The sequence below is a fragment of the Ziziphus jujuba genome, chromosome 5 (assembly GCF_031755915.1).
Source record: "Ziziphus jujuba cultivar Dongzao chromosome 5, ASM3175591v1".
NCBI classification, from domain to species: Eukaryota; Viridiplantae; Streptophyta; class Magnoliopsida; order Rosales; family Rhamnaceae; genus Ziziphus; species Ziziphus jujuba.
Window position 1 is genome coordinate 2,526,979 of NC_083383.1, and position 24,408 is coordinate 2,551,386.

The window sequence follows — 24,408 nt, forward strand, 5'->3', positions numbered from 1 at the left end:
CCTGAGTTGCCATTGGACCGAGGGCAGACAAGTCTTATATATTGCGCATTAGCCGCCCCCCTCCGTGGCCGGGATGACGGTTTCAGCAGCGGTGCTGTCGGGACGCCGAAGTACCATATGCAAGTTTTTCTTTTTAACCTCCCCGCCAGTCGGTGCTCTGGACGTTGGGTATCGGAGGGCATCACTGGTATATGGTGTGGTGCGTCAAGTATAAAATTTTCAGATAAAAATTTCAAACCCTAAAGTGTTCAAAAATTATTTATTACATTTTATTTATATTTGGGTTATTTATTTATTATTCATTCAATTGATTGATCCCTTGGTTTTCGGGAAATACGAATAATGGTTTTTGTGAAAATGTTTTAAAAGGAGAACATTTCTAACGGAGTGAATAGTGAGGGTTTTGAGAGAAATTATTATTTTCAATTGTTTGTTATTTATTTATTTATTTATTTGTTGGTATTAATTAAATTCCTTTACTTGTTATATTATTAATATTAAAAAGTGTACAGTAGATAGGGTCACTCAATGAGATGATTAGCATCTCATATTTTTAAATTCCGTTCCTTTAGGTGCAAAGGATGGTAGACGTTCTTCTGGAGAGAACCTAATCCCCGTCGCTATCTCAGTTCGAGAAGTTACCTTTGTCTTCATTTATTTCAATTGAAATATTTCTTTCATTCTTGTTGTATCCTATGCTTAATAGTACTTCATGAAGTTTTGTATACTGTCTCGGACATTTTATGTATTAATTATACACGGGATTACTGTTATTCATTTGGAGTGCTGTAATTTGTGGAATCAAATTGTAGTATTGTGGGAGGAATAAGGGGATGAATATAGAAGTGTGTTTTCAGTGCAGAAAATTTATAATAAGTCCAACCCTTAGGGGAGGTTCTACCGGATTTTCCATTGAAGGGTCCGATAGGATTTTCCTGGGATCAAAGCTTGTCTAGGATTCGGGTGAGGAATTTTGAATGGCTGTTGACACTACTCCTTTGGAATTGATTGTTTAAATAAATTATTTTTGAAATTCAGATCCATGTACGACAAAAGTATTTAACGAAAGATATTGAATTTCAAAAACTTTGGCACTTCACTTAATTAATTATTTTAATGCACTACTTCTATACGACTGAATCTTCAAACATTTGACCAAAACACATTATTAGCATTAATCATTGTAAGCATACTATGATTATCAATTGTTAAGTGTTATTATGTCATATAATCATCATCATCATCATCATCTCTATCAATCAACACCATTAACATAGATACAAGCATTTATTACTTTCATAACCATTGTAACTTTTTAAGTGTTTGGTTTCCTATCACTATCACATACATATTACCATATTATTATTATTATTATTATTATTATCAAGTACTATCATCACCATTATTATTATTATTATCTTATGTCAAGTAATTATTGAGATGCACACTTGTTGTTTATGCAGACAAAAGGATATTCAATAAGGAAATTATTTTATATGGTTATGAAATGTGCAGATTTGAAAGAATTGAAAAATAAAATTTGTTAGGTATTTGAATTCAATCTTAATATAATAATAAATTAAACTTAAAGACGAGGGCCAGATGTTGTGGATCAGAATTTAGAACAGCAAACGGCGCTGGATTTGGGCTTTTTAAACGGCCCGCTCTATTGCAGGTGGTGAGTGTGTGTTCGGAAGCCCAAATTATTGAGGACGGAAGTCCAAAATCAACGGTCAAATAACGGATAGGTTGGAAGGTTTGTTTTTACGCGTAAACGAAATTAAATTTGGTAAGGCGGCGAAGGCGACCGACCCTGTAATGAAAGCGAAAGAGAAAGTTGTAAATTGTGCATAGCCCAAAAAACGTGAAAATTGAAATAGGTGTGCGTATATCCATATACACGAAAACACGACCACGACCACGACCAAAAGCATAGACACGCACGCACGCACGCACAGCACGCTTTGGCAAAAAATTTCAGAGGGGTGGGGGGAGGGAGAGTAGTGGCGCAAAAAGAATATGCCATTGTTATGTTCCTTACAGACATTCTCAGATGCCAAGTCGGTCTAAGAGAAACCCCACTCCTGCCTTTTCTTCTTCATTTTGTGTTTGTTGCCTTCTACATGCACGCCTTCCTCTTTCTTCGCTCATCGCTTCTCTCTCAGGTAACCCTTTTTCCTTCCCATTTCTCCAAATTCTCTCTCTCTTTTTTTTTTTTTTCCTCCTGACTTTCGGAAGCATTTCTTCTTACTTTGCGTTTGGAAAAAAAAATTCTCTTTAATTTTGGCTTCCAAGGGTCGCGAACCGTCCTTCGAATTATAAGAAAGAAACCCTAAGCTTCATATGGTTGCTTAGAAGCTGGGGTTACTGAATTGAATGTGAATGAAGACCGTATGTTTAGTCTGATCTTAGAATACTCGTTTTGATTATGGGTTAAAAAGGTTTGGTGTCGTTTCCTCTGTGCTTTATCCGCGACGCAATTTTTGACTTGTTTTGCAATGCATTTTGTTGGTTTTCTGTTTCATGGTGTGTTTCAAAACTCTTTGTGACTAAAACAACTCAATTTATTGGAATTGAAGTGTTTTGACTTGATGATTGTTGGTTCTAATCATTTAATTAACTTATCATAGAAGTTACTGTCTTTTTGTTATTTATTAGAAACTCAAATTCTGTTTAATTATTGCTGTTGCTATTGATGGTGTAACTTTTCAATTAAAATGAATTTACGTTCTGGTTCTCAAATCCTATAGGGTATAAGGAATGCAAAATGCATTAACATTTTCCATATACATATATATATGCTCCTGCTGTTTAACAGTTTTTGGGTCTGAATATTGAAGGAATGATGATGGATACATTATGTAACTAATTCTGTAAAAAAATGTGCATGAGATAGAAGGCCTTTGATTTTTAACAATAGATAAACACGTTTAATGCCTTGGCCCCTCTTATTTCCCATAAAAAACTTTGAGTAATTTATATTGAGATTCTTTAATTAACTTGTTTTCTTCTGATTTCTTGTCAGGATTTTGGAGTTGGTTGCAGCTGTGGTTTTTGTTGGACCGATTGTTATATCTGCAAGAAGCTGAATCTAGCAGAATAACTTGAATGAGTAAAGGGTGATCCAATGGGCTCTACTAAACAGTCTGTTGGTTTGTTAGATACCCTCAAAATGGAGAGGGTTAGGACGATTTTAACTCATACATATCCTTACCCCCATGAGCACTCACGCCATGCTGTAATTGCAGTTGTTGTGGGTTGCCTGTTTTTTATCTCTTCTGATAACATCCATACCCTTGTAGAGAAGTTAGACAACAACATTAAATGGTGGTCTATGTATTCCTGTTTGTTTGGTTTCTTCTATTTCTTTTCTTCTCCATTTATAGGGAAGACTATCAAACCCAGCTATTCAAATTTCAGTCGGTGGTAAGTTTTTTTCTCCGAATACTATCCAGTTTCTTTTGTACTTCTTCCTCATACTTATCCAACACTGTCTCTGTTAATTGACTGGATGAACCAATAGGTGTTTGTAATTTTGAGAAATTTTATTTTGCAGGTATATAGCTTGGATTTTAATAGCAGCTGTGTATCATCTTCCTAGTTTTCAGTCAATGGGAGTAGACATGAGGATGAATCTATCTTTGTTTCTTGCTATATATGTCTCTTCCATTCTATTTCTTCTTGTCTTCCACATTATATTTCTAGGTCTTTGGTACATTGGTCTTGTTTCACGTGTGGCTGGAAAGAGACCTGAGATCTTGACCATTCTTCAAAACTGTGCTGTAAGATATATATATATATATATATATATATATTCTGTATATTTTATATTGTTTTAATTTCTATCATTTATTTTTTGGCATTTACAGTGAAGCTCTGAATATTGCTTTTGTGCATTTTTTTTATTTATTTTGGTCTAGGTCCTTAGTATAGCATGCTGTGTATTCTATAGTCATTGTGGTAACCGTGCGATTTTGAGAGAGAGACCACTAGAAAGAAGAACCTCTAACTGGTTTTCTTTCTGGAAAAAAGAAGAGAGAAATACCTGGCTTGCAAGATTCCTCCGAATGAATGAATTGAAAGATGAGGTCTGTTCATCTTGGTTTGCTCCAGTGGGGTCTGCCAGTGATTATCCACTTTTGTCGAAGTGGGTTATCTACGGCGAGGTACTGTTTGCCGAAGTTTTATTTTGAGATTTCTCTATTTACTGGATGTTCCATACTTTTTTTTTTTTTTTTAATCTGTGTAATAATAATAATTGTTTGTCAATTTTTCAGTTAGCTTGCAATGGCTCATGTGCTGGTTCATCAGATGAAATTTCTCCTATTTACTCACTATGGGCCACTTTTATAGGCCTTTACATTGCCAATTATGTAGTGGAAAGGTCGACTGGGTGAGTGCTAATTATTAGCTTTACCATGTTTGATTATTGTGTCTTGATATAAATGGGATATAGAGCTATCTTTTATTAATGACGGTTGTTATTTGTATCTATTATCCGATGCTGCTTTCTTCAAATGTGTTCTTTATTTTAGTTGGATTCTTCCACTACAATAGGAATAAGAAACTGCATTCTCTCTTTCTTCCCCCAACAACAATGGGGAACTACTATTGAATGCCTTTTTCTTTGGAAGGGGGAGCAGGGGACTACATTGCTGTTAGCTTATTTTTACATTGTATGTATTGTTTGATAGACAAAATTGCCATTCCCTTCTTGAATATCTCATCGAGATTGTAGGAACAAGAAGCAACTTCTTAGGGTTGTTTTATGGTGCTGCTATGCTGACTTCCTTCCTATGGCCAGTTTAGATGTTTGAATTATGGTCTTTTGCTTACTTTCTGTTTCTTACTATAGTTGCTTGATAAGTAGATATCCACTGTTATTTATTTATTTATTTTTCTTTTCGGTTTTTTGGGATGATTAGGTGGGCTCTTACCCACCCTTTGTCCGTTCAAGAATATGAGAAGGTGAAGAAGAACCAAATGAAGCCTGATTTTTTAGACATGGTTCCTTGGTATTCAGGGTATTTGTTCATTTATGTCCTACTTTTCTTTCTTTTTCCCTTTTAGGGGTAAATTAGCAGATGCTTACTTAGATTTTTTCACTTTGCTCATTTACAGAACATCAGCTGATTTGTTCAAGACTGTTTTTGACCTCCTTGTTTCAGTAACTGTCTTTGTTGGTCGCTTTGATATGCGAATGATGCAGGTATAGTTTATATGTTATTTTTTAAAAACTTTGTCATGCTTTAGTTTTACAGTATACTGTATATGTAATGGTAGTTATATATCTGAAAGAAATTGACTAGTTGACAAAGTCCTAAAAGACATAATCTTACTAATATAGTGCACATTACTTTTCTGGCCTTGAGATTGAGATTAAAATCATCTGCTGGTATATGTAAGTTAATTTGGAACAGCTTGGATTTTATAATGTCTATTTAATCAATCTACTCTACCATCTGCTCTTAACTCTATTAAGATTCTTTTTGAAAATGAATTATGTATATTGAATGGCATCTTATATGTTCTCTGTCCCATCATTAGGCAGCAATGGTTCATGATGGAGCTCGACAAGGGGATCTGTTATATGATCAATTAAGTGAGAAGGATGAACTTTGGTTTGACTTCATGGCTGATACAGGTGATGGTGGAAACTCATCTTATGCTGTAGCTCGGCTCCTTGCTCAGCCTTCTATTTCTGTTAATGGAGGTGATTCTTTGCTTAATCTACCTCGTGGAGACTTGCTTCTAATTGGAGGGGATCTTGCGTAAGTCTTCAATTACTATTTGTGATTGTGAATTGTGATTAATGCATGGCAGAATGGATAATTTATTATATAGTTTCAGACTTGTAACTAAGGAATTAAAACTACATCAGCATAACTGTGGTTGGTACAATTTAGCTCCAAATTAGTTCATTGCCATAACATATCTTGAGAACTTACAAAACTAAGTATATGAATGAGTGAAATCTTAGTTTTTTAAACCATGTTGGTGTTTTATGAACTTTTATGAAAGTTTACACTTGAAGATGTTATCTATTTACTATTATTGTTAACTTGATATGCATAGTTGGAGTCATTTTATGTAAAGCTTAAGCTTTTGGAATAGTGTTAACATAATGTGGTATCAAAGCCTTCTTGTCTTAAGCTTTAGAAATGATGGTAGCTTAACAAAGGCAAATAATTTTGAGTCCTAATCTGGTTGATTGGTTTAGTAAAAATAGTTTTTGGATTCGATGGCTTGCTTTGCCAAAGACTTGTTGGGAAAGTATACTTGTTTCGAGGCTAGTAGTATACAAGGAACTATTAAAAAAAAAAAAAAAAAAAAAGAAAATGTAATGTTTTGCACCGTGCTATAATATGGTATACTGTGTTTTGAATATAAAATTGTTATGGTTGAGAAGGCTAGAATTCAAATAGCATTTAAATTTTATTAGTAAGACATCAAACCAGCGTCTTTCTTATGATCTGTTTCCCTTTTAAGTTTATATTTTCTCATATTGATTTAACCTGTCCTGGTATCTTACAGGTATCCTAATCCATCAACATTCACGTATGAAGGGCGCCTGTTTCGTCCTTTTGAATATGCTCTCCAGCACCCTTCATGGTATAAAGAAGGGCATATAGCTGTAAATAAGCCTGAGCTGCCCTATGGTGTGTCTGAACTAAAGCAATATGATGGACCTCAGTGTTTTGTTATTCCTGGAAACCATGGTTGGTCTTGATTCTCAGCTGTAAACCTCTTCTTTTTCCTTTTTTCTTTTTAAATACCTGTTTCTTTGTTTTAATCACCATATGTGAGAAATGTCTTGAAATCTGTAATGTTATCTTTTTCCCTTACAGATTGGTTTGATGGGCTTAATACCTTTATGAGGTATATATGTCATAAGAGCTGGTTGGGTGGGTGGTTTATGCCTCAAAAGAAGAGTTATTTTGCTTTGCAACTTCCGAAAAGATGGTGGGTATTTGGTCTTGATCTGGCACTCCATGGTGATATTGATGTGTACCAATTCAAATTCTTTTCAGAACTAGTAAAGAACAAGGTACTTTCTTCTTTTAGTTCTCATTGTTTTAAAATTTTATTTAGGTTTGTCCATGGAACTTACTTCCAAATTGCTGCCTCTCAAGCATTAAACAAGCACAAAAGTGGAGAGGAAATTATTTTTATGTAGTGGAAGTTCTCTTAAGTATATTACTAAGACAAATAGTCATTTGAAATTGAGTTCTGTGGGTTTAACTAACTTTAGACTTGGATACATTACAACATTTCGTCTTCCTTTATTTACGAAGGTAGAAACCTAATATAATTTTGTTCCAGTGCTATTCTGATATATGTCCCTATTGGAACAATTGATGCATATATGTGCCTATACAAAAATAGGGAACATGCTACTCCATACGCTTCTAGGGTTTTATTTTATTTTATGTTTTAAATTCTTTTTCATATTAAACTTCTTAAATATGTAACTGATTGACTTTTGCATGCTTATTGCACGATGTGCAATCAAGGTTGGAGATGGTGATTCTGTGATCGTTATGACACATGAACCGAATTGGCTTCTTGATTGGTACTGGAATGATGTTACTGGAAAGAATATCTCACACCTGATTCGTGATTATTTGAAAGGAAGGTGTAAGCTTCGAATTGCTGGGGACTTGCATCATTATATGCGGCATTCATTTGTTAACTCTGATGGGCCAGTCCAGGTGCAACATTTGCTTGTAAATGGATGTGGTGGGGCTTTTTTACATCCCACTCATGTCTTCAGTAATTTTAAGGAGTTTTATGGAGCTACGTATGAGAGCAAAGCTGCTTATCCTTCTTTTGAAGATTCAAGCAGGGTAATTGGATTTTTGATTTCTGTAATTACACTGCCCTGCTTACCAAGTTTTCCAACATTGATTTGAAATCTTGCTTTTCATTCTAGATTGCACTGGGAAACATTTTGAAGTTTCGAAAAAAGAACTGGCAATTTGATTTTATTGGTGGAATTATATACTTCATTTTGGTCTTTTCTATGTTCCCACAGGTTTGTCTTTTACCAGCTCTTTAGCTATTCAGACTGCTAACGTATTTCCGTTATATTTAGGCATCATCATCTTCTTTCTTTCTGTAATGTAGAAAGTTTTAGCTTCTGTACCAAGGTATTTGTTCATGTTACTGAGAAGATGACTGAATTTTTTTTTCCCCCGTCTTTTATAGTGTAAGCTTGACCACATCTTGCAAGATGATACGTGTTCTGGTCACTTGAGGAGTTTCCTTGGCACTGTTTGGAATGCTTTTATATACATGCTGGAACATTCTTATGTCTCTTTAGCTGGTGCTTTGATGTTGCTAGTTGCTGCAATTACGTTCGTGCCCTCCAAAGTGTCACGGAAGAAACGAGCAATTATTGGAGTCATTCATGTTTCTGCACACTTGGCTGCAGCTCTTATTCTTATGTTGCTGTTGGAAATTGGTGTTGAGACATGTATCAGGCATAATCTACTAGCAACTTCAGGCAAGTTTTTGTTATGTGATATTTTTGAGTTTGTAATGGTCAAATAATTTATTCTTTGTAACAGAGTATCGACTTGATTTCTTTTGCCTCATATTTACATATATAAACTAAAAAAAGAAGAGGGTCCATTTGAAAATTAATTCTAAAGCTTCATTTTACATAATAGGCGTTAGCTTTTCAGATATACACGGAAAGCTATATTAATTTTGATTACAATTATGTAAGCATCTAAGTTAGTCTTGATTCCGCTTTTTCACTTTGATGGATTTTATTGTTGTAGCTACATGTCAACACATGCATAGATGTTGTAAAGAATGAAATAAAATAAAATATTTACGTTACAAGTTATACAAATTAATTGATGATGTAAATTTTTTTCAGGGTATCATAGTTTATATCAGTGGTATCAATCAGTGGAGAGTGAGCACTTCCCAGATCCAACTGGTCTTCGAGCACGTATGGAACAATGGACTTTTGGCCTTTATCCAGCATGCCTCAAGTATCTTATGTCTGCATTTGATGTTCCAGAGGTTCAGAAAAAGCTGTTTATGCTGCTTTTTTCTTCTTTGTTATCGTTTTATTATGTTCATAAAAGATTATATGTATCAGGTAATGGCTGTCACAAGAACCAATATTTGCAAGAATGGAATGGAGTCACTTTCAAGAGGAGGTGCGGTCATCTATTATGCTTCTATCTTCTTATATTTCTGGGTGTTCTCAACACCCGTGGTTTCCTTGGTGTTTGGGAGTTACTTGTACATCTGCATCAACTGGTTTCACATACACTTTGATGAAGCCTTCTCCTCGCTCCGAATTGCTAATTATAAATCTTTCACTCGGTTCCACATCAAAAGCAACGGTGATCTTGAAGTTTATACACTTGCAGTTGATAAGGTAACCTCTATTGAAATGTATCGAAATATATCTCTCCTCCTCTGGGTTATGGCAAGGCATATGAACATGTGTAGTAATTTTGATAAAAGGATTTATTTAACCAACATTATCGAAAGAATTAGGTTCTCGAATGTTTAGGCATACAATTATGCTCTTTTTTGACAAGCAGGTACCCAAGGAATGGAAGCTGGACCCAGACTGGGATGGAGAGCCTAAACAGGTGTTGAGCCACGCTAGGAAGTTCCCAAGCAAATGGAGTGCAGCTGCTCCTCATCAGGACCCTATACATACTGTTAAAATTGTTGACCACTTTGTGATCCATCAAACAGATAAAGTTGATTCTGGACCATGTAATGGATCAGCCATTTGCTGATCTGGACTCGTCATTCTGTAACATTAATTTAATTTCCTCCATTTAGAAAGCAATAGAAACCAAGAAAAGAAAATGGAAAAGAATTAAAAAAAAAAAAAAAAAGTGAGGGAATTATTCTGTGTATCCCTGTTTGCTAGTTGTTTCATCCAATGGAAAAGACGGGTCAATGTTTGTCAACTAACAGATTGGGTCCACATAGGTATAGGGTACTCGTGTCGCAGATTAGATAATCTAATGATCTAATAGTTAGCAATTAAAGTATGTAATCCGTAGCCTGTAGGTAACCCTTTTACATTTAATCAGATGATGATGTTGTTGTTGCTGCTGTTGTTGTTGTTTTATTTTATTTTTTTTACACAATTCATTTGACCAGGGTAGCAATTGCTCAGTTTTTAAGTTTAGGGCATGCATGTCCAGCCATGTGAAACTGTCACCGTGTATGCTACAAAATGAAGACAAATCGTTTTTCTTGTTCTTTGGTACATTTTCTAGTTGTCCGTTTCAGAAAATCGTTTCTATTTTTTTCTTTTATCATCATTAATTTTAAGGAAGAATCATTGTGAATGATGATTCAAGTATAGATTTGTTTGATTATAATGTCTCAAAATTAAATATTGTATGATGATTCAGGTACAGATTTGTTTGATTAGAATGGTTTATCAAAATTAAATGTTGTATTTAATTATTTGCGTGAATCCCGTTATCTATGATATTATGTAAGCAATTCATTCAGAATTCTGAGCAAACTACATTTAAAACCTTTATTAGCATTTTAATCTACTAGTAGTATGTTTTTAACCAATAGAAGCCGAACGATTTTTGCATTTAGTATTCCATTGTTGACGAAAAATACACCACACGGCGTGTGTTTCACTGGGCCGGAGAGGGTTAATGAGGACAACGGAGATCAGATTACAATTTATAAAAAAAAGAAAAAAAAAAATTGTAAAAAATAAAATCGGGAAAGGAAGGTGCCGAAGAAATTTTTATTTACACCAAGGTTTGGAAGGTGCAGAGGTTAATAATCTGCATTGAGGAAAGTCTCATAAGATGTCCCTTTGAGTGCAGTCTGAACATCGTCCCAATTATCAACTTGACTGGATAAAGGAGCGGTGTGAATCTTAACCTGGAGGCTCTTAAGCTCTCTGTAAGGTAATTTCAGAAACTCTTGAAGATCCTTAAGTTTCTGCACAAGGAAAATAAATTAAACAGTGCTAATTATAAAAAAGTGGTGACAGTAAAAAATAAATAAATAAATAAATAAAAATAAAAAGTGCTAATTATATAATACAAGTAGAAATAAAAAGGATATTACAGTGCGGTTCTTGATAATATCTTCGTAGTAAAGAACTATGTGATAAGTGGTGTTGAAATATTGTATAGCTTTGGCACTTGTTTCATCTGTTTGCTTCAGCTCCGGTATCAGTAATGTGGCATTGATTTTGGGTTTGTATTTAGCTAGTATCTTAGCCTGCAACATACATTTTAAAGAAAAATGAGAGAGAGACAGAGAGAGAGGAGAAAGAAGACAAGAAGAAAAGAGAATCAGAGAGAGACCTCCACTGGAGAATGCACGTGAGACTTGTGGGTTCCATTGAGAAGTTTGGCATCTTTGTCATAAGAGTTTGCAAGTACAGAAATCATTCTACGTAGCAAATTTCTTCTGAAAAGGAATATTGCAGCCACTCCATTTCTATTGAAATACTCCACTATCTCTTGGTGATGCTCCATCAGACCCTGTTACGGTGTGAGATACATATATTACGTACCATGCCAACTTTATGAAATAATATAATAATTAACAAATTTGTATTGAGAAAAACTGAGATTATATATATACCAATAATTTAAACATTCAATTTGATTTCCATGTTGATATAAGCTTTCCCTCTACATACAGAGATCCTAAAGTATTTAGCTAGCTGCAAATGTATTCAAATCTTAAGCTCCATTTTTTTTTTTTTTTTAAATTTTTTTCTTATGCATATTAGAGATTAGAGACAATTAAACTTTGGTAAATGGCTACCAAAAATAAAATCCACAGAGCTGGCTTTTATAGAAAGAGTCTGCAAAGTAACCAATAACTCTCCCTATCCTGATGTGCATGTGGGGAGCAGCCTTTTCAAAACTTGGCTTTTCTTAATCGTGAAAAGTACATTCAGTTTCATATAGATAATTGCTGAAGCTGGAGTATTGATTTTGGGAAATTTTCAATAACAAAAACTATAGATGTTACAAGTACTTTAGTAGCTATTCTGTAATTTGCAGATTAAATTCCATATCTGATATAGCTGCTGACCTGATTAAGCATCCATTTGAATCCGACAGCTGCCGAGCATTCATTCTTGGAAGCACTAGTAAACCAGTCAAGATTATAAACTTGATCCATGGTCTTCAAAATTGAAGAAATATTAAGCCTCCTATCTCTGACTGAAAATATTTCTCCATTGGAGCTCACATTCATATGACTATTTAATAACGTTTCAAACCATCCGCTTCCCGATCTCTGCATTGACAATATGGCAAAGTATCTTACAGGATTGCAGGCACATTCCTCCCTGTAAAACCCATCATCACAGTCATCATATTCGAAATGGAATCTAGAACGGCATCTTGATCAGAGAGCAAAAACAATGACATTCATTTCCTACCTTCTAAATGTTTGAGGATTTGGGTAATGCACATAGGGGAGTTCTGTTTGTTGAAGATCTGCAGAACCATGACAGGATTGGACGTCGTGGTCTAACACTTTGATGTTTATGAATTTTGTTTTGTTGCGGCTGTTCATCTGCTTCAAACTCATTGAGTATATATAAAATCCACAAAATGTCGCAAATAATAGAAATGCCATCCTCAATACCAGTGGAGATTTCTTAGGAGTCTTAATGACCAGAGTATCCTGTAAAAAACAGTATTATTTTTTAATTACTAATTAAGAATGCAGCACAATTAATGAACTTTCACCAGGAAGACAGCATGAACATAAAAAAGTTGAGGATTAAAAATAAATAAATAAATAAAAAATTGCAAACGCTGTCACAGTGTAAGGAGGATAGTGGGCATACTACGGCTTCCATTTAAAACCTCCATCAAAGAAAATAAGACAACCAAAAGTAGAAGAAGATAGAACAAATTGATTAAAATGGATGTTGTTTTCTCATAGATCATGTTTGTTTAAGCTGAGAAAACCCTGGCGAAAGAAATGGTCAGAGTATGGGCTTTCTTGGAAAAAATCAGATCAAATCAATCATTCAAAATATTAAAAGGGGTATGAGGCACATTTGATATCTGGCAAGAAAGAACCCCAAAATTTTATTTTTATTTTTTATTTTTAAAAAACAGCGGGTTGGTTGGAAACGAAAAAATAGTTGCACCAAGGCATTTTATTCTAAGAAAGCTCAACTTAGCTATGTCCAATAGCAGCGAAATAAAAACATGCATTTTGACAGAGAAAAAAAGAGAGATAATCGGAAGAAACCTGGAAGTAGTTTTTGAGAATATAGAAGTAAAATAAGTCACACGTTAAAAGGACAAAAGTAAGCTAAAGACACCATGATATAAGCTCAGCATACCTTGCTAAAGAAACAGATTACTTCCGTCATTGATTCTTCTGGAGTTAAAGAGATTGAAGAAAGATAAATGGGCAGCAAGTAAAGTACAGTTGCTTTTCTTCTTCTTCTTCTTCTTTCTCTCTCTCTCTCTCTCTCTCTCTCTTAACTCTCTGTTTGAGTATCCTTTATGGCTGGTCGAGCACTTTTATTATGATGATTCGGAGAAAGAACTGGAAAGAGAGCTGTTATATGTTTGTAGCTAGCTAGTTTAGAGCTTTTCCTCGTGAAACATGACCTCATTTATAACACACCACGCTCTCATCTCTCTCTCCCTCATTTTTTTATACATAATGTGGGTTTTATTTAAAATAATATTATCTATCTTCTTCAACAAGTGCGTTTCTCTTGAAACAATCTGTATCCACCATCCATTTTGAGACAGTTATGAGTTTGATGACACTAGTCCCAGTAGACAATATTACTTCAAAAATAAGACACACATGAATCTCAGAGCAGCTTTATTTTTAATCGCACACATATTCATGGACATTAAAAAACTCAGAAATATAAAACACGATGTCTTTCCAATTTTCTAGACCCACCCAACACAAAAGTTTGTGACAGGGACGTATTGGCAACGCAATCTTGGGGATTACTATTGTTGTTACCAAAGTCGCAACTTTAAAAGCGACAGAATAACTTATTTTATGAAGGAAAAAAAAAAATTACTTTAACTATCAACTTCTGCCCTCAAGTAAAGAAAAATTTTATACTTATAATTTCCAAAAGTAATTATACATTTAGTATGCAGAGTAGGTGTACAAATAGAATAATTATTTCATAGAACTAACCTTTTCTTTGTTTTGTATATTTTTAATTTTAGAAATTTCTATTATATAGAAATGTATATTTCTACATTCAAAGAATAATGATTCTTTAAATTTTTTTATAGATATTCATTCATTTCATATTTATCATATTTAAACTATATTGATTATTGTATAAAAAATATATAAATAACAATAAATATGAAACATTAAATCTAATTATAATATAATAGTCAAACATATTAATAGGAATAACTTATATATATATATATATATCGAAAATTATATGGTGAGGACGGTCTGAGGATCGCAGTATTAATGATGGTTTTTCATAGTATTAACGACGATTTCTAAGAAAATCGTCACCAATATTATGAAAAACCGTCACCAATACTGTGGTCCGCATGAGGATCATCCGCACCATAAACGGACTGATATATATATATATTTTAATTACTATGAATAGGTATTTATTTTCTATAACTATACCTACCCTAAAATTTTGCAGAAATTGCTGTGATGGGTGTAGAAGCGGAACAAATCGAACCCAAGTTACACAGAAACACACTGGCTACATGACCTGGAAAAGTAGATATAAAGAGAGAAAAAGAAATAGCCAAAAAAGCAAAGATGCTGAAACAAACAAGATAATCCCACTGTGTAAGAGACGCGGCTACTTGACCCCCACTACAGATTATTATTATTATTTTATTCACCTTCTTCTTCTACATGATTAAATAAGAGCATTGCATTGTTTGACTATATTTGTCTATTTCTTTGTCATTTAACCGAGGTACAGCCTTTCCTTAAGCACAGTTTTAAAACATCAGAAAGAGCCGACCAAGTCCAGTTGCCTTAATTAACATAGAAAACTTTAAAAAATGGATGAAATTAGAGAGTTGATTAATCAGTCATAATTAATAATTAATGGGCCTTATTTAATCATAGTCATAATTAATAATTAATGGGCCCTATCCATCTGCCATTCCCTTTCAGAAAGATGGAAAAAAATCATGTGGTACAGAACCCACTTTTAGAATTTGAAGCCAATAAGAAATAGTATAATTGTATCCGCATTCATGGATAAAAGAAACAAAACTACATGGACCAAATAATAACTGCGTTCCATTTCATGTAGATACATTCTAAATTCAGAATCTCAAATATCTAAATCCATAGTTTTATTACTTGTTAGCACAGCGTTCAATTTCAAACCCTCATCACCAGCTCTTAATGTAAGTGGGGACGATGATGTACAACCACTCGTGCTTCAGTCTTTTGGTTTGGAGACTATCAGTACCAAGTCAAGAAATGGGCCATCAACGAAAAACAAAACTCCAATTTGAACTGTAAGAAGAAGGAGAAGCTGATGGTAACAATCCCAAGGAGGTGATGAAGAAGTCATGTGTCTCAGTTTTCATACCATGAAGCCGAGCCACAACTGCTTGTAATTGAGTAGAACTTTGTAAGATAAAATAACAAATCAGAAAGAACAGAACCAAGATTAAAGAAACAGCATTGCAGCCCACCAATGAATTTTGCTTCACAAGATGATCAAGCGGACTATCTGCCCCAAAAACCGGAATGACTTGGTAGCTTCTCTCAAGCATTTGTTTTTCTCATCCCGAGACCAATGCTGTATTTGATTGCATCACAAATTTTTACGGATTAAGTAAATATCCAGAAATGACCCCAAATGCTTAAAAGCAAGCATCCATAACAGTAAACAGCCTCAGGGAATGGAAGGGAAGGGATTAAACCTCTCCAAGCATGTTGAGCTTTTCACGTAAACCTTTCATCAACTCTTCTACATCCCCATCCCACCTATTAAATTCCAGCTCCCTTCCATCAAGAAGCTTATCTGAGACCTAAAGACAAAAATTCCACCACACAAATTGATTTCTCAAAATCTATAATAGAAACCCATATCTACCTATTGACAAGTAAATGAGTTTTACATCTAAGGCATGTCCTTTTTTTGGCAACGCCTCAGAAAATTTTGGCAAAGTAGAAGCAAAGCATATAAATGACACACACACAGACCTGCCTTGTTATGACCTGGCCTCCTGCTACATGTGAGAAATATATATTGTAGAAATGGCACAGAAACTGCGGGGCACTCTTCTCTGCAAGTTCCTCCAGATACTTGGCATATGAAACTCCTGGACTACTAGGCTCTGGAATCTCCATTCCCTTTTCCCTAAACCATTCTATATCTCTCGAAAGCCTATTCGATCGTTCCAACCCTGTTTTCCTGAAGTAAGCATCTGTGTTTTTTTTTTTTTTTTTTTTTTTTTTTTTTTTTTTTTTTGGGGAAAAAAAAAAGAAAAAAAAGAAACCAATTTTAGATTTATTATGGAGAACCCAAAAGCCCAAAATTTAAGGAGGACGCGAGAGACCAAAAAAAAACTCACAAGCGACGTCGTTGGAATCATCGACAATGCGCTCCACGGTGTTGAAGACGACCTCGCTATCAACCAAGTACTTGAGGAAACCTTCCATGCTCGGCTGCCAAGTTTTGGACCCACCATCATCACAATCGTCTTCATCTCCATCTGAATTTGATTTTCCTTTTCCTCCTTCCTGAAATTCATTGGAAGTTGAATCTTCTTGGGTAACATTGTCTTCTTTGTCGTCGTCTTCGTCTTTATCATCCTCACGTTTATTATGCGTATGCTTCTTGCCATTAATGTTGCGGAGTCTCATGGCGATGAATCTCATCTCCTCAGTAATGCCTTCGCTCTCTCCAGGGTACTGCTTCCGGTACCTCTTCCTTCTCTTGATGACCGGTGGAGCTGTGGTTATGGTGGCTGGGACCGCAGGCTTCGAAGACCAAGACGACGAAGCATTGCCGCTGGAATCGTAGCAACAAAGAATTAGGGCTCCACCATTTACCATCTTCGTCTGGTTCGCGGCGTTCGTTGAAATTGCAGAGGGTCTAACGCTGAACTGTCGTGGATAAACGGAATAAGGAATTGGAATCAAAAAACGTAGAGCAGATTGTTTCATGGCTTTCTCCATTAAAGACATTGCTGCAGAGCTCGGAGATGCAATGTTCTTCCTCTGCAAATTTCCCACCTTTCTGTAGCTACGACAAAAAAAATCTTGAACCCTTGATGAGGTTAAATGGGTTGGTTCATTTTTCATGGGCTTCAAAGTCTGGCTTTCACATTGCGGCGTGTCTATTGCAAACGGGCTAGTAAATGCTAACAAGGGCAGTCTTTTTTTCATGGGCTTCCAGGTTGGGCCTTTGGTTACGGGCCTATTGACGGGCTTTTGTATCGAAGCCTATAGCTAACTTCTTATTTTTCTTTTTCTTTTGTTTTTTTCCCTAAGAAATTTGAGATGCAGCTTTTGCTTCTGCAAACAGTGAAGTCAAATTAAAAAAAAAAAAAAAAAAAGATAAAGGAGAAGTGGAGTCAAATGAATGTTCATTTTATTTTTCGGAAAGGAAAATGAATTTTTAAATTGCGTTCCAAACAAAAAGGAAATTTTCAAGTTCCGGCTTTTTCAATGCTCTGTTTAAAATCTATAAATAAGAACACATATTTTTTCTCTTTTGTTTCTGGAACCAACTGAAAATGAAATCCGGCCCCCACGCCCCCTTTTTTTTTTTTTTTTAATGCTCGTTTAAAACGAGTCTGGCCTCCGAAATCTATCTCCCGCAGGTCGTGATATATGAATTAAAAATAGAAAAGAAAATTATTTATAGAATACCAAAGCCAAACATAAAAGAAAGAAAAAGGCAACCTATATTGATCTTATTTCTTTCTTCCGTTGTAGTATGTACAACTTTTTTTCTTAAACCTATAAATCTATCGGAATCAAGGTAGGCTTATCTATATAGTACAACAACATCAAATGGGGAAAAGAATATTGGTAAATGCGCGCAACTGGAGAGGAAGTCTTTGATGTACGAACCTACAAATGGTATCTGCTGTGCACCAATATTGGATGAAGATTGCAGGGCATATCAAAAAGGAGTCCGCAAGTTCATCTCTTTTTTTTTAGCAGGTTAGTATTCTGATATTCTACAGGCCACCTGACTTGCAGATGAAAATGTTCAGTGTGTCAAAGTATGCGGTTTTGCAGCTTCCATGCAACTCTTAAAACCCAATTCTGGGAACTCAGCTTCAAGTTCTGCCGCGATCATGTACGGATTCTATGATATGCATGGTACATTGCTAAGACATTGCTTCACGTATGATAACGTGCTTTCAGCTTCTGCAAAAACTCTAATGTCTCAGTGTATGAAGGATCTGCTCGGCTAAGTGGTTTACAAGAATTTATATGGTCTGTTGAATCCAACACCTGCTTCCAAACGCAATAATTAGAAAGAAACAATGGAGAATAATGAACCCAAAATCTAAAAGTCTGGCACACATAAGATAGGTAAACAATCATTTTAAACTGTTCCATATCTTAAAACGCTATAAGATTAGTGGACCAAATGAAACACTAAAGATGAAGTGATTGAAACAAAACACCAAGAGATCAATTCAAACCATAATAAAGTATGGTATGATAAAGGTACAGTATATTTTTTCCAATTTTGTTAAAGAAGAGTTATCATCATTTAGGAAAAAACCTTGTTGTTTTTTTTTTTTCTTTCAAATTTCATAAATGATTATCCACTGTTATACTTACAACGAGTTCACCAAATCCAGGATATGCTGATTCAATGGGAACAATTTCCATTCGGAAGGCCCATCCTCCATAACCTTCAACAATTGGAGTTACTTTGGTCTGCAAATCAAAGATTATATATTTGTCAAGCTGACAGATAGATGCATATACGAGCAGAAGCACAATAAATACAGTTAAGACTACCTCACAGAAACTAAGGACTTCAATTGACCTTTTCTTATGAAGTTGACGGATAAAGTCATTAAGCTCTAGTAGTCTTGGAGATCCACTTCTCAGCTCTCCTATCTAATTAACCATGCAGAGAAGTTCCTAACATGAAAAGTTTGAAGATATTGTAGGAAGAAAAAAGAGCTAGGTTTGAGATCATGTACTAACACTTGGGGCAGGGCGGAACACCATGCCCATTTTCCAAGGCATGTCTGCTAGTTTGCTTCCAAAATGTGGGCAGCTATAGAACACCTGCAACAAGAGAAAAACACTATCATTATCATAAAGAAAAAGAATTGGCAGGCAATAAATTAATTGTAAAGAGAAAAGTTAGGCTGTTGACTAGTCATACAACTCCAATGGTATTTTCGACAAGGTTATCTAAATTCTCTGACTTTGCTTTATGCAACATCTGCTTGACAACGAGGCCTCCCATGCTGCCAAACAACAATCACAGTTGCTATTAGAAAGCAAAACTTACTTGTATACAATTATGCTGTCAACCAACAAAAATCCACCAAAAGCAATTCGTTGAGTATTCCTTACAAAAACCTTTTGCAAAATTGCGAGAAACATAATTGACACTGAAGTGGAATAAGTAAAGGTTATCTACTTGATAGACTCATTACCTATTTGAAAGCAATATCTAACATTAAGGTACGATAATTGGTGCACTAAAGAAAAATAAGGAGATGAAGGAAAAAATAACACAATAGGAGCATGTACATGTAAGCAAGCATGTGCTCATGGGGACTACAGAAAGTCAACATAAGAAAGTCGATAATTCTCCATGGAGAAGGGCTTTAACAACAAGCTAGAAGCCGATGCAACTTCACAAGACAAGATCTCCAACACTCGGTCATAGCTTATTGGTAAGTACCCATAAGAGACAAAGAAGAAACAATTCTCTGGAAAGAAGACCAATCTCCAGTTATCCAGATAAAACATCAATCATTTAATGCTTTCCAAAAATTACATTGGCCACTCTTTGAGGCAACCAAGTACAAAGCTTGTGTGCAGCGAGACTTATATCAGCAAACTACAAGCATCATTCACACACACAAATACACATAGAGAATCAGAATACCATACAAACCTGTGAGTCACAAACACGACAGGACGATCACCAATGCCTGCGGAAACAAGCTTCTCCAATAACATGGAGCTCACTTCCTGCGCATATCCAAGATCCACATGACTTAATAGTGAATAAATCCTCAAATATTGAATAATTTGAATTCTTAGATTGAAAATTAAGGTACTTCCACAATGAAATTTGTAAAAATAAAAAAAAAATAAAAAAAAAGAAAGAAAGAAAGAAAAGGAGATATGAAGATCTTAATTCAACGAAGAAGCACAAACCTGGAGAGGCAGGCTAGCTCCAGACCATTGTGTAAGATTTGTCTGCATGAAGAAATCAAGTTGAGAGTGAAATACTGACAGATAAGCAACCTGTAAACCACTTAAAAGTATATAAAACTATGCCATGCGATTAAAGATCAGGTGACTTCATTGCTTAAAGGTATCATTTGCCATCACACATAAAACAAACCTTGTACTTAAGTGTAAACATGCGAGCTTGAGGAAAGTCAGCTGAAAGCCATTCACCTGGCCAAAATGTTCCTTGCTTTCCTGCTTCCTGATCAATCTTCTCCACCAAGCCAGACTTAGTTGATGACTTGTCCTCAGATATGCGCCAGGTTTTAAAAGGGCCACCACGAAGGCCATGGACAAAAACAACATCAAAAATTGGCATCTCTCTTCCTCCTGATCCATCATCAGATGTGTCTGGTTCATTATAAGTAGAAACAGCCTCAGCTGAAGAGAGCACTTCCTTTTGGAAAGTGTCTTGATCAACTTTTCCAGGACATTTCCAGTGGCCTAGTTCAGGATTGATTAAGAATATCCTGTCATCATAATGAGGACAAGTTCTTTTTCTGTTTGCAATTCCAGAATCAGGACTATCACCATTTACAGAATCTACATCATGTTGGTGGTCGCAAAATATGTTTAAAAGTGTTGCCCTAGCATAACTTTGTGTTTTAAGGTCACTGCAACCTGGAATATTCCCTTTAGCACAATCCTCAAGCCAGTTACGCCAAATCTCATCTCCTAAAATGACTCTCTGGACTTTAGGAAGTAGTGAAAGGATAGTCAGCAGCCTAGCCGCATGCCTACGAATGCGAGCTGTAGGTGGAACTCGGACACTAGGTGCATCATTAGTAACAGAAACAGATGACTTGCTAGGGCCGTTTGTATTTCGGTCCTGTGCCTCAAGGATTCTAGAAGCATCATATGCTTCTATCGCAGCAAGTTTCTCATAATCATCACATAGTAAAAGGCGTCTCAGCAAACACAAGACCCCAAAATCAACTATTTTCTGCTGACAAGAAGAATCAACAACACAAACTTCAGCCAATGCTTTGATCCCCTTCAGGGTTGCTGTTGCAGAATCTGCTGCATCAATCTTAGGCACACTATCTTTCTTTAAATTCTTTAATGGCCCAGTGAAAGGTTCCAGAGAAAGAAGACCAGCAAGTGGAAATATATCTTCGGACCCTATGCTCGTCCCCAGCTGATTTACTGTTAGATTAACAACCGCATTTGATAATAGATTAACAGTCTGTGTAGCGGAAAGAATGTTTGACTGGTCAATTTGAGTCTGCAAAACATATATAGCTTTATGAATACAGGTATTAAAGAAAAATTAGAAAGCAACCGTATCTGCATATCAACGAAAATGGTAAAAAGGATTCATACCTTCACCTTGTCAGGTTTTGGCTGACTGTTCCCTTTAACTGATGATGCCTTGTCAGAACTGAGGACTTCAGAAAGCAAAATAGCTAACCATCCTTGAGATATTGGTATGGTAGATGGTCCATGGTCTTCAAGAATGCGTGAAAGAATTTTTATAGCTGATGAACGTACAGTATCAGAGGAAGGTTTTCCAAAAACCCAAGATAACAATACACCAGACCACTTTTGACTCTCTAGCAGAGACAAATGCAACTCCCCATTACATATCAATTCCAGTGCCTTTGCTAATGCTTCTTGCACATCCTTATGCCTTCTCATGCGCTTAGCAGTTTCTCTCATCAGATAAAGACCCTTCTCCATCACTATCTTCTGTGCTCCTGGGTTTCTCTCAACAGAAACCAAGAATGCTGATAAAGCCACCTGAACTAAAGGAACATCATCATTTTTACTAGCCTGAGAAACAGTAGAAAGAAGACTGGAAGCCCAATCAGAAACACAATCATTCAATGGTAGCTTACGATCCTCTAATAGTAACCGAGCCACTAAACTTCCATGCCATTTTACAGATCTTTCAGGTGCTGTTAAAGCAGTCATAACAGCATTCCCATCATGATCAAGTTCTTGTATATGAGATCTATTGACATCGGATGACATTGCCCAATTCGCTAATGCCCATGCAGCAAAAGGAACGGCAACATGTTCACAATGCAAATCGTCCCAGAGACCAGGAACAACAGAAGAAGATAAATCGCTTTGTGTTAGGGAACTATCATGCCTATTTTGTCGGACAACATTCTTAGGAGTAAACACCTCAGGTTTCACATGACTGGAATCAGAATCCCCCAACTTCATAAGCCCACTGGCACTCGTTCTTGAAAGGCCTAAAACTGCCGTATCCCCAAGAACTTTCATACCAATCCCCTTCATTCCTGTACCACCATCTTCTTCATCATCCTCATCTTGATGTGATTCATCCAAATGCATGCCGCCTTCTTCAATAACTTGAATGGCAGCCGCAATGTCCCTCATTTCAGCATTTCCTGGAAGAGTTGGCTTAAAAGATATCTTATCTATACTATCGCAGTTTGAAGTGACGATATCCATGATTGCAGCCACAAGCATGCTTCTACCTTTCAAAGAATCACATACATCCAGTGCACTACGTCTTGATTGCTGCTCCAAGAAAAAATAATGTGTGGTATTATATTAATGCTAAAATCATGAAAATGAACAAAAATGTAACGAGCAAGCAATGCTCTTTGTTTTCTCCTTTGAGATTCAAGAACTAAAAGTGAATTCCGTCTTTATAGGTATCAACATCAATCACTTCAGAATTAAACGATTGGAAATTTGAAATTTGAGCTTAAAAAAACACCAAAAAGCTAACCTTCTTAGATCGCTGAGGGTGACAGGAAAAGATAAACCTCAGAAGATTGGGAATGGCGCGAGGCCTTCCGAACACAGAGGCGGAGACATTAGGATCGGCAATCAAGTAGGCAAGCGCCCTGGCCGACTCAGCCTGAGTGCCGGAGCAATCACGAGGAAAAGCCACCGACTCCAGCAACCAATCAACGACCGCCCCGCCACCAGCCCCAACGATTGCAGCCCTACGACTCTCATTAGCGGCGGCAATGTCGGCGAGCAGCGCTGCAACCCTAAGCTCGAAGCCAGAGCGAACCTCGTGGTTGGCCGAAGATAAGACCGACCTCAGCGACTGCCAGAGGATGGAGGCGGTCACACCGGTCTGCTTCACATGGTGGAATACGTTCTTCAAACCCGATGTTTCAATTACCTGTTCAATGCGAGTCCTGAAATCGGATTGGCGGTGGGGGTGGTGGTGATGATTGTGGTCCTCCGTCGAATGGAAGGCGTAGAAGGCGAGGGAAGCGGAAAGGACGGTGGTTGCGGAGAGAGCAAGAATGGAATTGCGAGATAGAGAGACATTGGAGAGTGAAAAGAGACGTGTCAGGTGGCGTTGCTGGTGAAGAACCGGTGGCTGTGGGACCCGTAGGGAATTTTTGAGATCGTCAGGGGGTTCGATTGGGTTTGACGAAGAAGAAGCAGAAGAGGAAGACAAAAGTCGAGGAATTTTAAGAAATTGATAATGCTGAGGCGAACGAAAATAGCAGCAGCGACGCGTTCTTAAACAGAGACGTAGCATAATGAATTTGTTTCACTTTGTTTAAACATGAAAATGACGAAGAAAAAGAAAGAGGAATGGTTTTTCTTTCCAGGGTTTTATTTATTTGATAATAGAAGAGTAAAACGGAGGCGTATATGGCGGGAGGAAAATTCGCTGTTTTGTACGCAAACTAATAAAAGAGTACAAAGATGTCTAATAAAAGGAGGAGTCGGAATTTCTTGGAGGATATTCGATCTTTTTGTAATAAATTAGCCTCGTTATATTTATTAATTATTGTCACAAATAGTCTTCTTGGCTTCTTATATTCTAGGAAAAATAAGAATTTTTAAAAGATTTTTATGCGCTTTTAAATTCCCAAATTCTCTGGGATTCTGTAGGGGTGTTTATTCGTTAAGCCATGGATGCCGGACCTATAAAAGCAATAAACGGCCTGATCCTACCCATGCATGAGCATTGTCTTGTCTTTCCACTTGTTGACTCCATAAGTCAAAACTTCTATTTCC

The 24,408-nt window shown here is 36.2% G+C and overlaps 4 protein-coding genes across 12 annotated transcripts; 1 reads left to right on the forward strand and 3 right to left on the reverse strand.

The window, feature by feature from the left end:
* Positions 1 to 1,904: 1,904 nt before the first annotated feature.
* Positions 1,905 to 10,096, forward strand: LOC107420920 (uncharacterized). 4 transcript variants are annotated; one of them, XM_048475830.2, is made up of 17 exons: positions 1,906 to 2,165; positions 2,296 to 2,441; positions 3,026 to 3,426; positions 3,557 to 3,782; positions 3,921 to 4,166; positions 4,278 to 4,393; positions 4,926 to 5,024; positions 5,122 to 5,209; positions 5,548 to 5,771; positions 6,535 to 6,719; positions 6,849 to 7,048; positions 7,515 to 7,847; positions 7,934 to 8,035; positions 8,209 to 8,506; positions 8,888 to 9,036; positions 9,116 to 9,400; positions 9,570 to 10,096. In XM_048475830.2, the coding sequence occupies exons 3-17, from the start codon at positions 3,128 to 3,130 to the stop codon at positions 9,771 to 9,773; spliced, it is 3,054 nt and encodes a 1,017-aa protein (XP_048331787.1). In that variant the 5' UTR covers positions 1,906 to 2,165; positions 2,296 to 2,441; positions 3,026 to 3,127; the 3' UTR covers positions 9,774 to 10,096. The 4 variants fall into 4 exon arrangements, with proteins under 4 accessions (XP_048331788.1, XP_048331787.1, XP_015885478.1 ...); XM_016029990.4 differs by lacking the exon at positions 2,296 to 2,441 and having other exon boundaries at positions 1,907 to 2,165; XM_048475831.2 differs by lacking the exons at positions 2,296 to 2,441; positions 7,934 to 8,035 and having other exon boundaries at positions 1,905 to 2,165.
* On the reverse strand, positions 9,763 to 13,891 carry LOC107420921 (uncharacterized). Of its 2 annotated transcripts, none has more exons than XM_060817359.1 (6): positions 13,346 to 13,891; positions 12,425 to 12,672; positions 12,073 to 12,331; positions 11,331 to 11,510; positions 11,089 to 11,244; positions 9,763 to 10,959 (listed from the first exon to the last, which is right to left on the reverse strand). In XM_060817359.1, the coding sequence occupies exons 1-6, from the start codon at positions 13,373 to 13,375 to the stop codon at positions 10,792 to 10,794; spliced, it is 1,041 nt and encodes a 346-aa protein (XP_060673342.1). In that variant the 5' UTR covers positions 13,376 to 13,891; the 3' UTR covers positions 9,763 to 10,791. The 2 variants fall into 2 exon arrangements, with proteins under 2 accessions (XP_060673342.1, XP_015885479.1); XM_016029993.4 differs by lacking the exon at positions 13,346 to 13,891 and adding an exon at positions 12,839 to 13,107.
* Positions 13,892 to 15,208: 1,317 nt separating this feature from the next.
* LOC107420884 (probable inactive heme oxygenase 2, chloroplastic) lies at positions 15,209 to 17,436 on the reverse strand. Of its 2 annotated transcripts, none has more exons than XR_001581710.4 (4): positions 16,566 to 17,433; positions 16,195 to 16,418; positions 15,681 to 16,019; positions 15,209 to 15,592 (listed from the first exon to the last, which is right to left on the reverse strand). XR_001581710.4 is itself a non-coding variant. In XM_016029944.4 (4 exons), exons 1-4 carry the CDS (start codon positions 17,380 to 17,382, stop codon positions 15,695 to 15,697), a joined length of 1,242 nt encoding a protein of 413 aa, XP_015885430.1. In that variant the 5' UTR covers positions 17,383 to 17,436; the 3' UTR covers positions 15,209 to 15,694. The 2 variants fall into 2 exon arrangements, 1 of the variants encoding a protein (XP_015885430.1); XM_016029944.4 differs by having other exon boundaries at positions 15,209 to 15,787; positions 15,912 to 16,019; positions 16,566 to 17,436.
* Positions 17,437 to 17,880: 444 nt separating this feature from the next.
* On the reverse strand, positions 17,881 to 24,167 carry LOC107420933 (uncharacterized). Of its 4 annotated transcripts, none has more exons than XM_016030019.4 (10): positions 23,150 to 24,164; positions 21,772 to 22,935; positions 20,558 to 21,667; positions 20,368 to 20,409; positions 20,102 to 20,178; positions 19,358 to 19,442; positions 19,174 to 19,257; positions 18,982 to 19,083; positions 18,799 to 18,897; positions 17,881 to 18,462 (listed from the first exon to the last, which is right to left on the reverse strand). In XM_016030019.4, the coding sequence occupies exons 1-10, from the start codon at positions 23,921 to 23,923 to the stop codon at positions 18,349 to 18,351; spliced, it is 3,651 nt and encodes a 1,216-aa protein (XP_015885505.3). In that variant the 5' UTR covers positions 23,924 to 24,164; the 3' UTR covers positions 17,881 to 18,348. The 4 variants fall into 4 exon arrangements, 2 of the variants coding, with proteins under 2 accessions (XP_015885505.3, XP_015885504.3); XM_016030018.4 differs by having other exon boundaries at positions 21,766 to 22,935; positions 23,150 to 24,161; XR_009638930.1 differs by having other exon boundaries at positions 18,413 to 18,462; positions 19,010 to 19,083; positions 21,766 to 22,935.
* Positions 24,168 to 24,408: the final 241 nt, after the last annotated feature.

What these genes read in the sequence shown, in the direction of transcription:
- LOC107420884 (XM_016029944.4), bottom strand. Translation starts at nt 17,382, where the DNA reads ATGAAAAAAAGACTGCCCTTGTTAGCATTTACTAGCCCGTTTGCAATA. An exon ending in GCCAGGTCATAACAAGGCAG is followed by an intron (nt 16,020 to 16,194) that starts GTCTGTGTGTGT and finishes TTTTGTCTTTAG; the next exon opens with GTCTCAGATAAGCTTCTTGA. An exon ending in AGCTCAACATGCTTGGAGAG is followed by an intron (nt 15,788 to 15,911) that starts GTTTAATCCCTT and finishes AATCAAATACAG; the next exon opens with CATTGGTCTCGGGATGAGAA.
- LOC107420920 (XM_048475830.2), top strand. Translation starts at nt 3,128, where the DNA reads ATGGGCTCTACTAAACAGTCTGTTGGTTTGTTAGATACCCTCAAAATG. An exon ending in TATTCAAATTTCAGTCGGTG is followed by an intron (nt 3,427 to 3,556) that starts GTAAGTTTTTTT and finishes TTTATTTTGCAG; the next exon opens with GTATATAGCTTGGATTTTAA. An exon ending in CTAATTGGAGGGGATCTTGC is followed by an intron (nt 5,772 to 6,534) that starts GTAAGTCTTCAA and finishes GGTATCTTACAG; the next exon opens with GTATCCTAATCCATCAACAT.
- LOC107420933 (XM_016030018.4), bottom strand. Translation starts at nt 23,923, where the DNA reads ATGCTACGTCTCTGTTTAAGAACGCGTCGCTGCTGCTATTTTCGTTCG. An exon ending in ACCCTCAGCGATCTAAGAAG is followed by an intron (nt 22,936 to 23,149) that starts GTTAGCTTTTTG and finishes TTCTTGGAGCAG; the next exon opens with CAATCAAGACGTAGTGCACT. An exon ending in CTGGATTTGGTGAACTCGTT is followed by an intron (nt 18,463 to 18,798) that starts GTAAGTATAACA and finishes GTTTGGAAGCAG; the next exon opens with GTGTTGGATTCAACAGACCA.
- LOC107420921 (XM_060817359.1), bottom strand. Translation starts at nt 13,375, where the DNA reads ATGACGGAAGTAATCTGTTTCTTTAGCAAG. An exon ending in TAATCTGTTTCTTTAGCAAG is followed by an intron (nt 12,673 to 13,345) that starts GTATGCTGAGCT and finishes TGTTTTTTACAG; the next exon opens with GATACTCTGGTCATTAAGAC. An exon ending in AATCCTCAAACATTTAGAAG is followed by an intron (nt 12,332 to 12,424) that starts GTAGGAAATGAA and finishes TGGGTTTTACAG; the next exon opens with GGAGGAATGTGCCTGCAATC.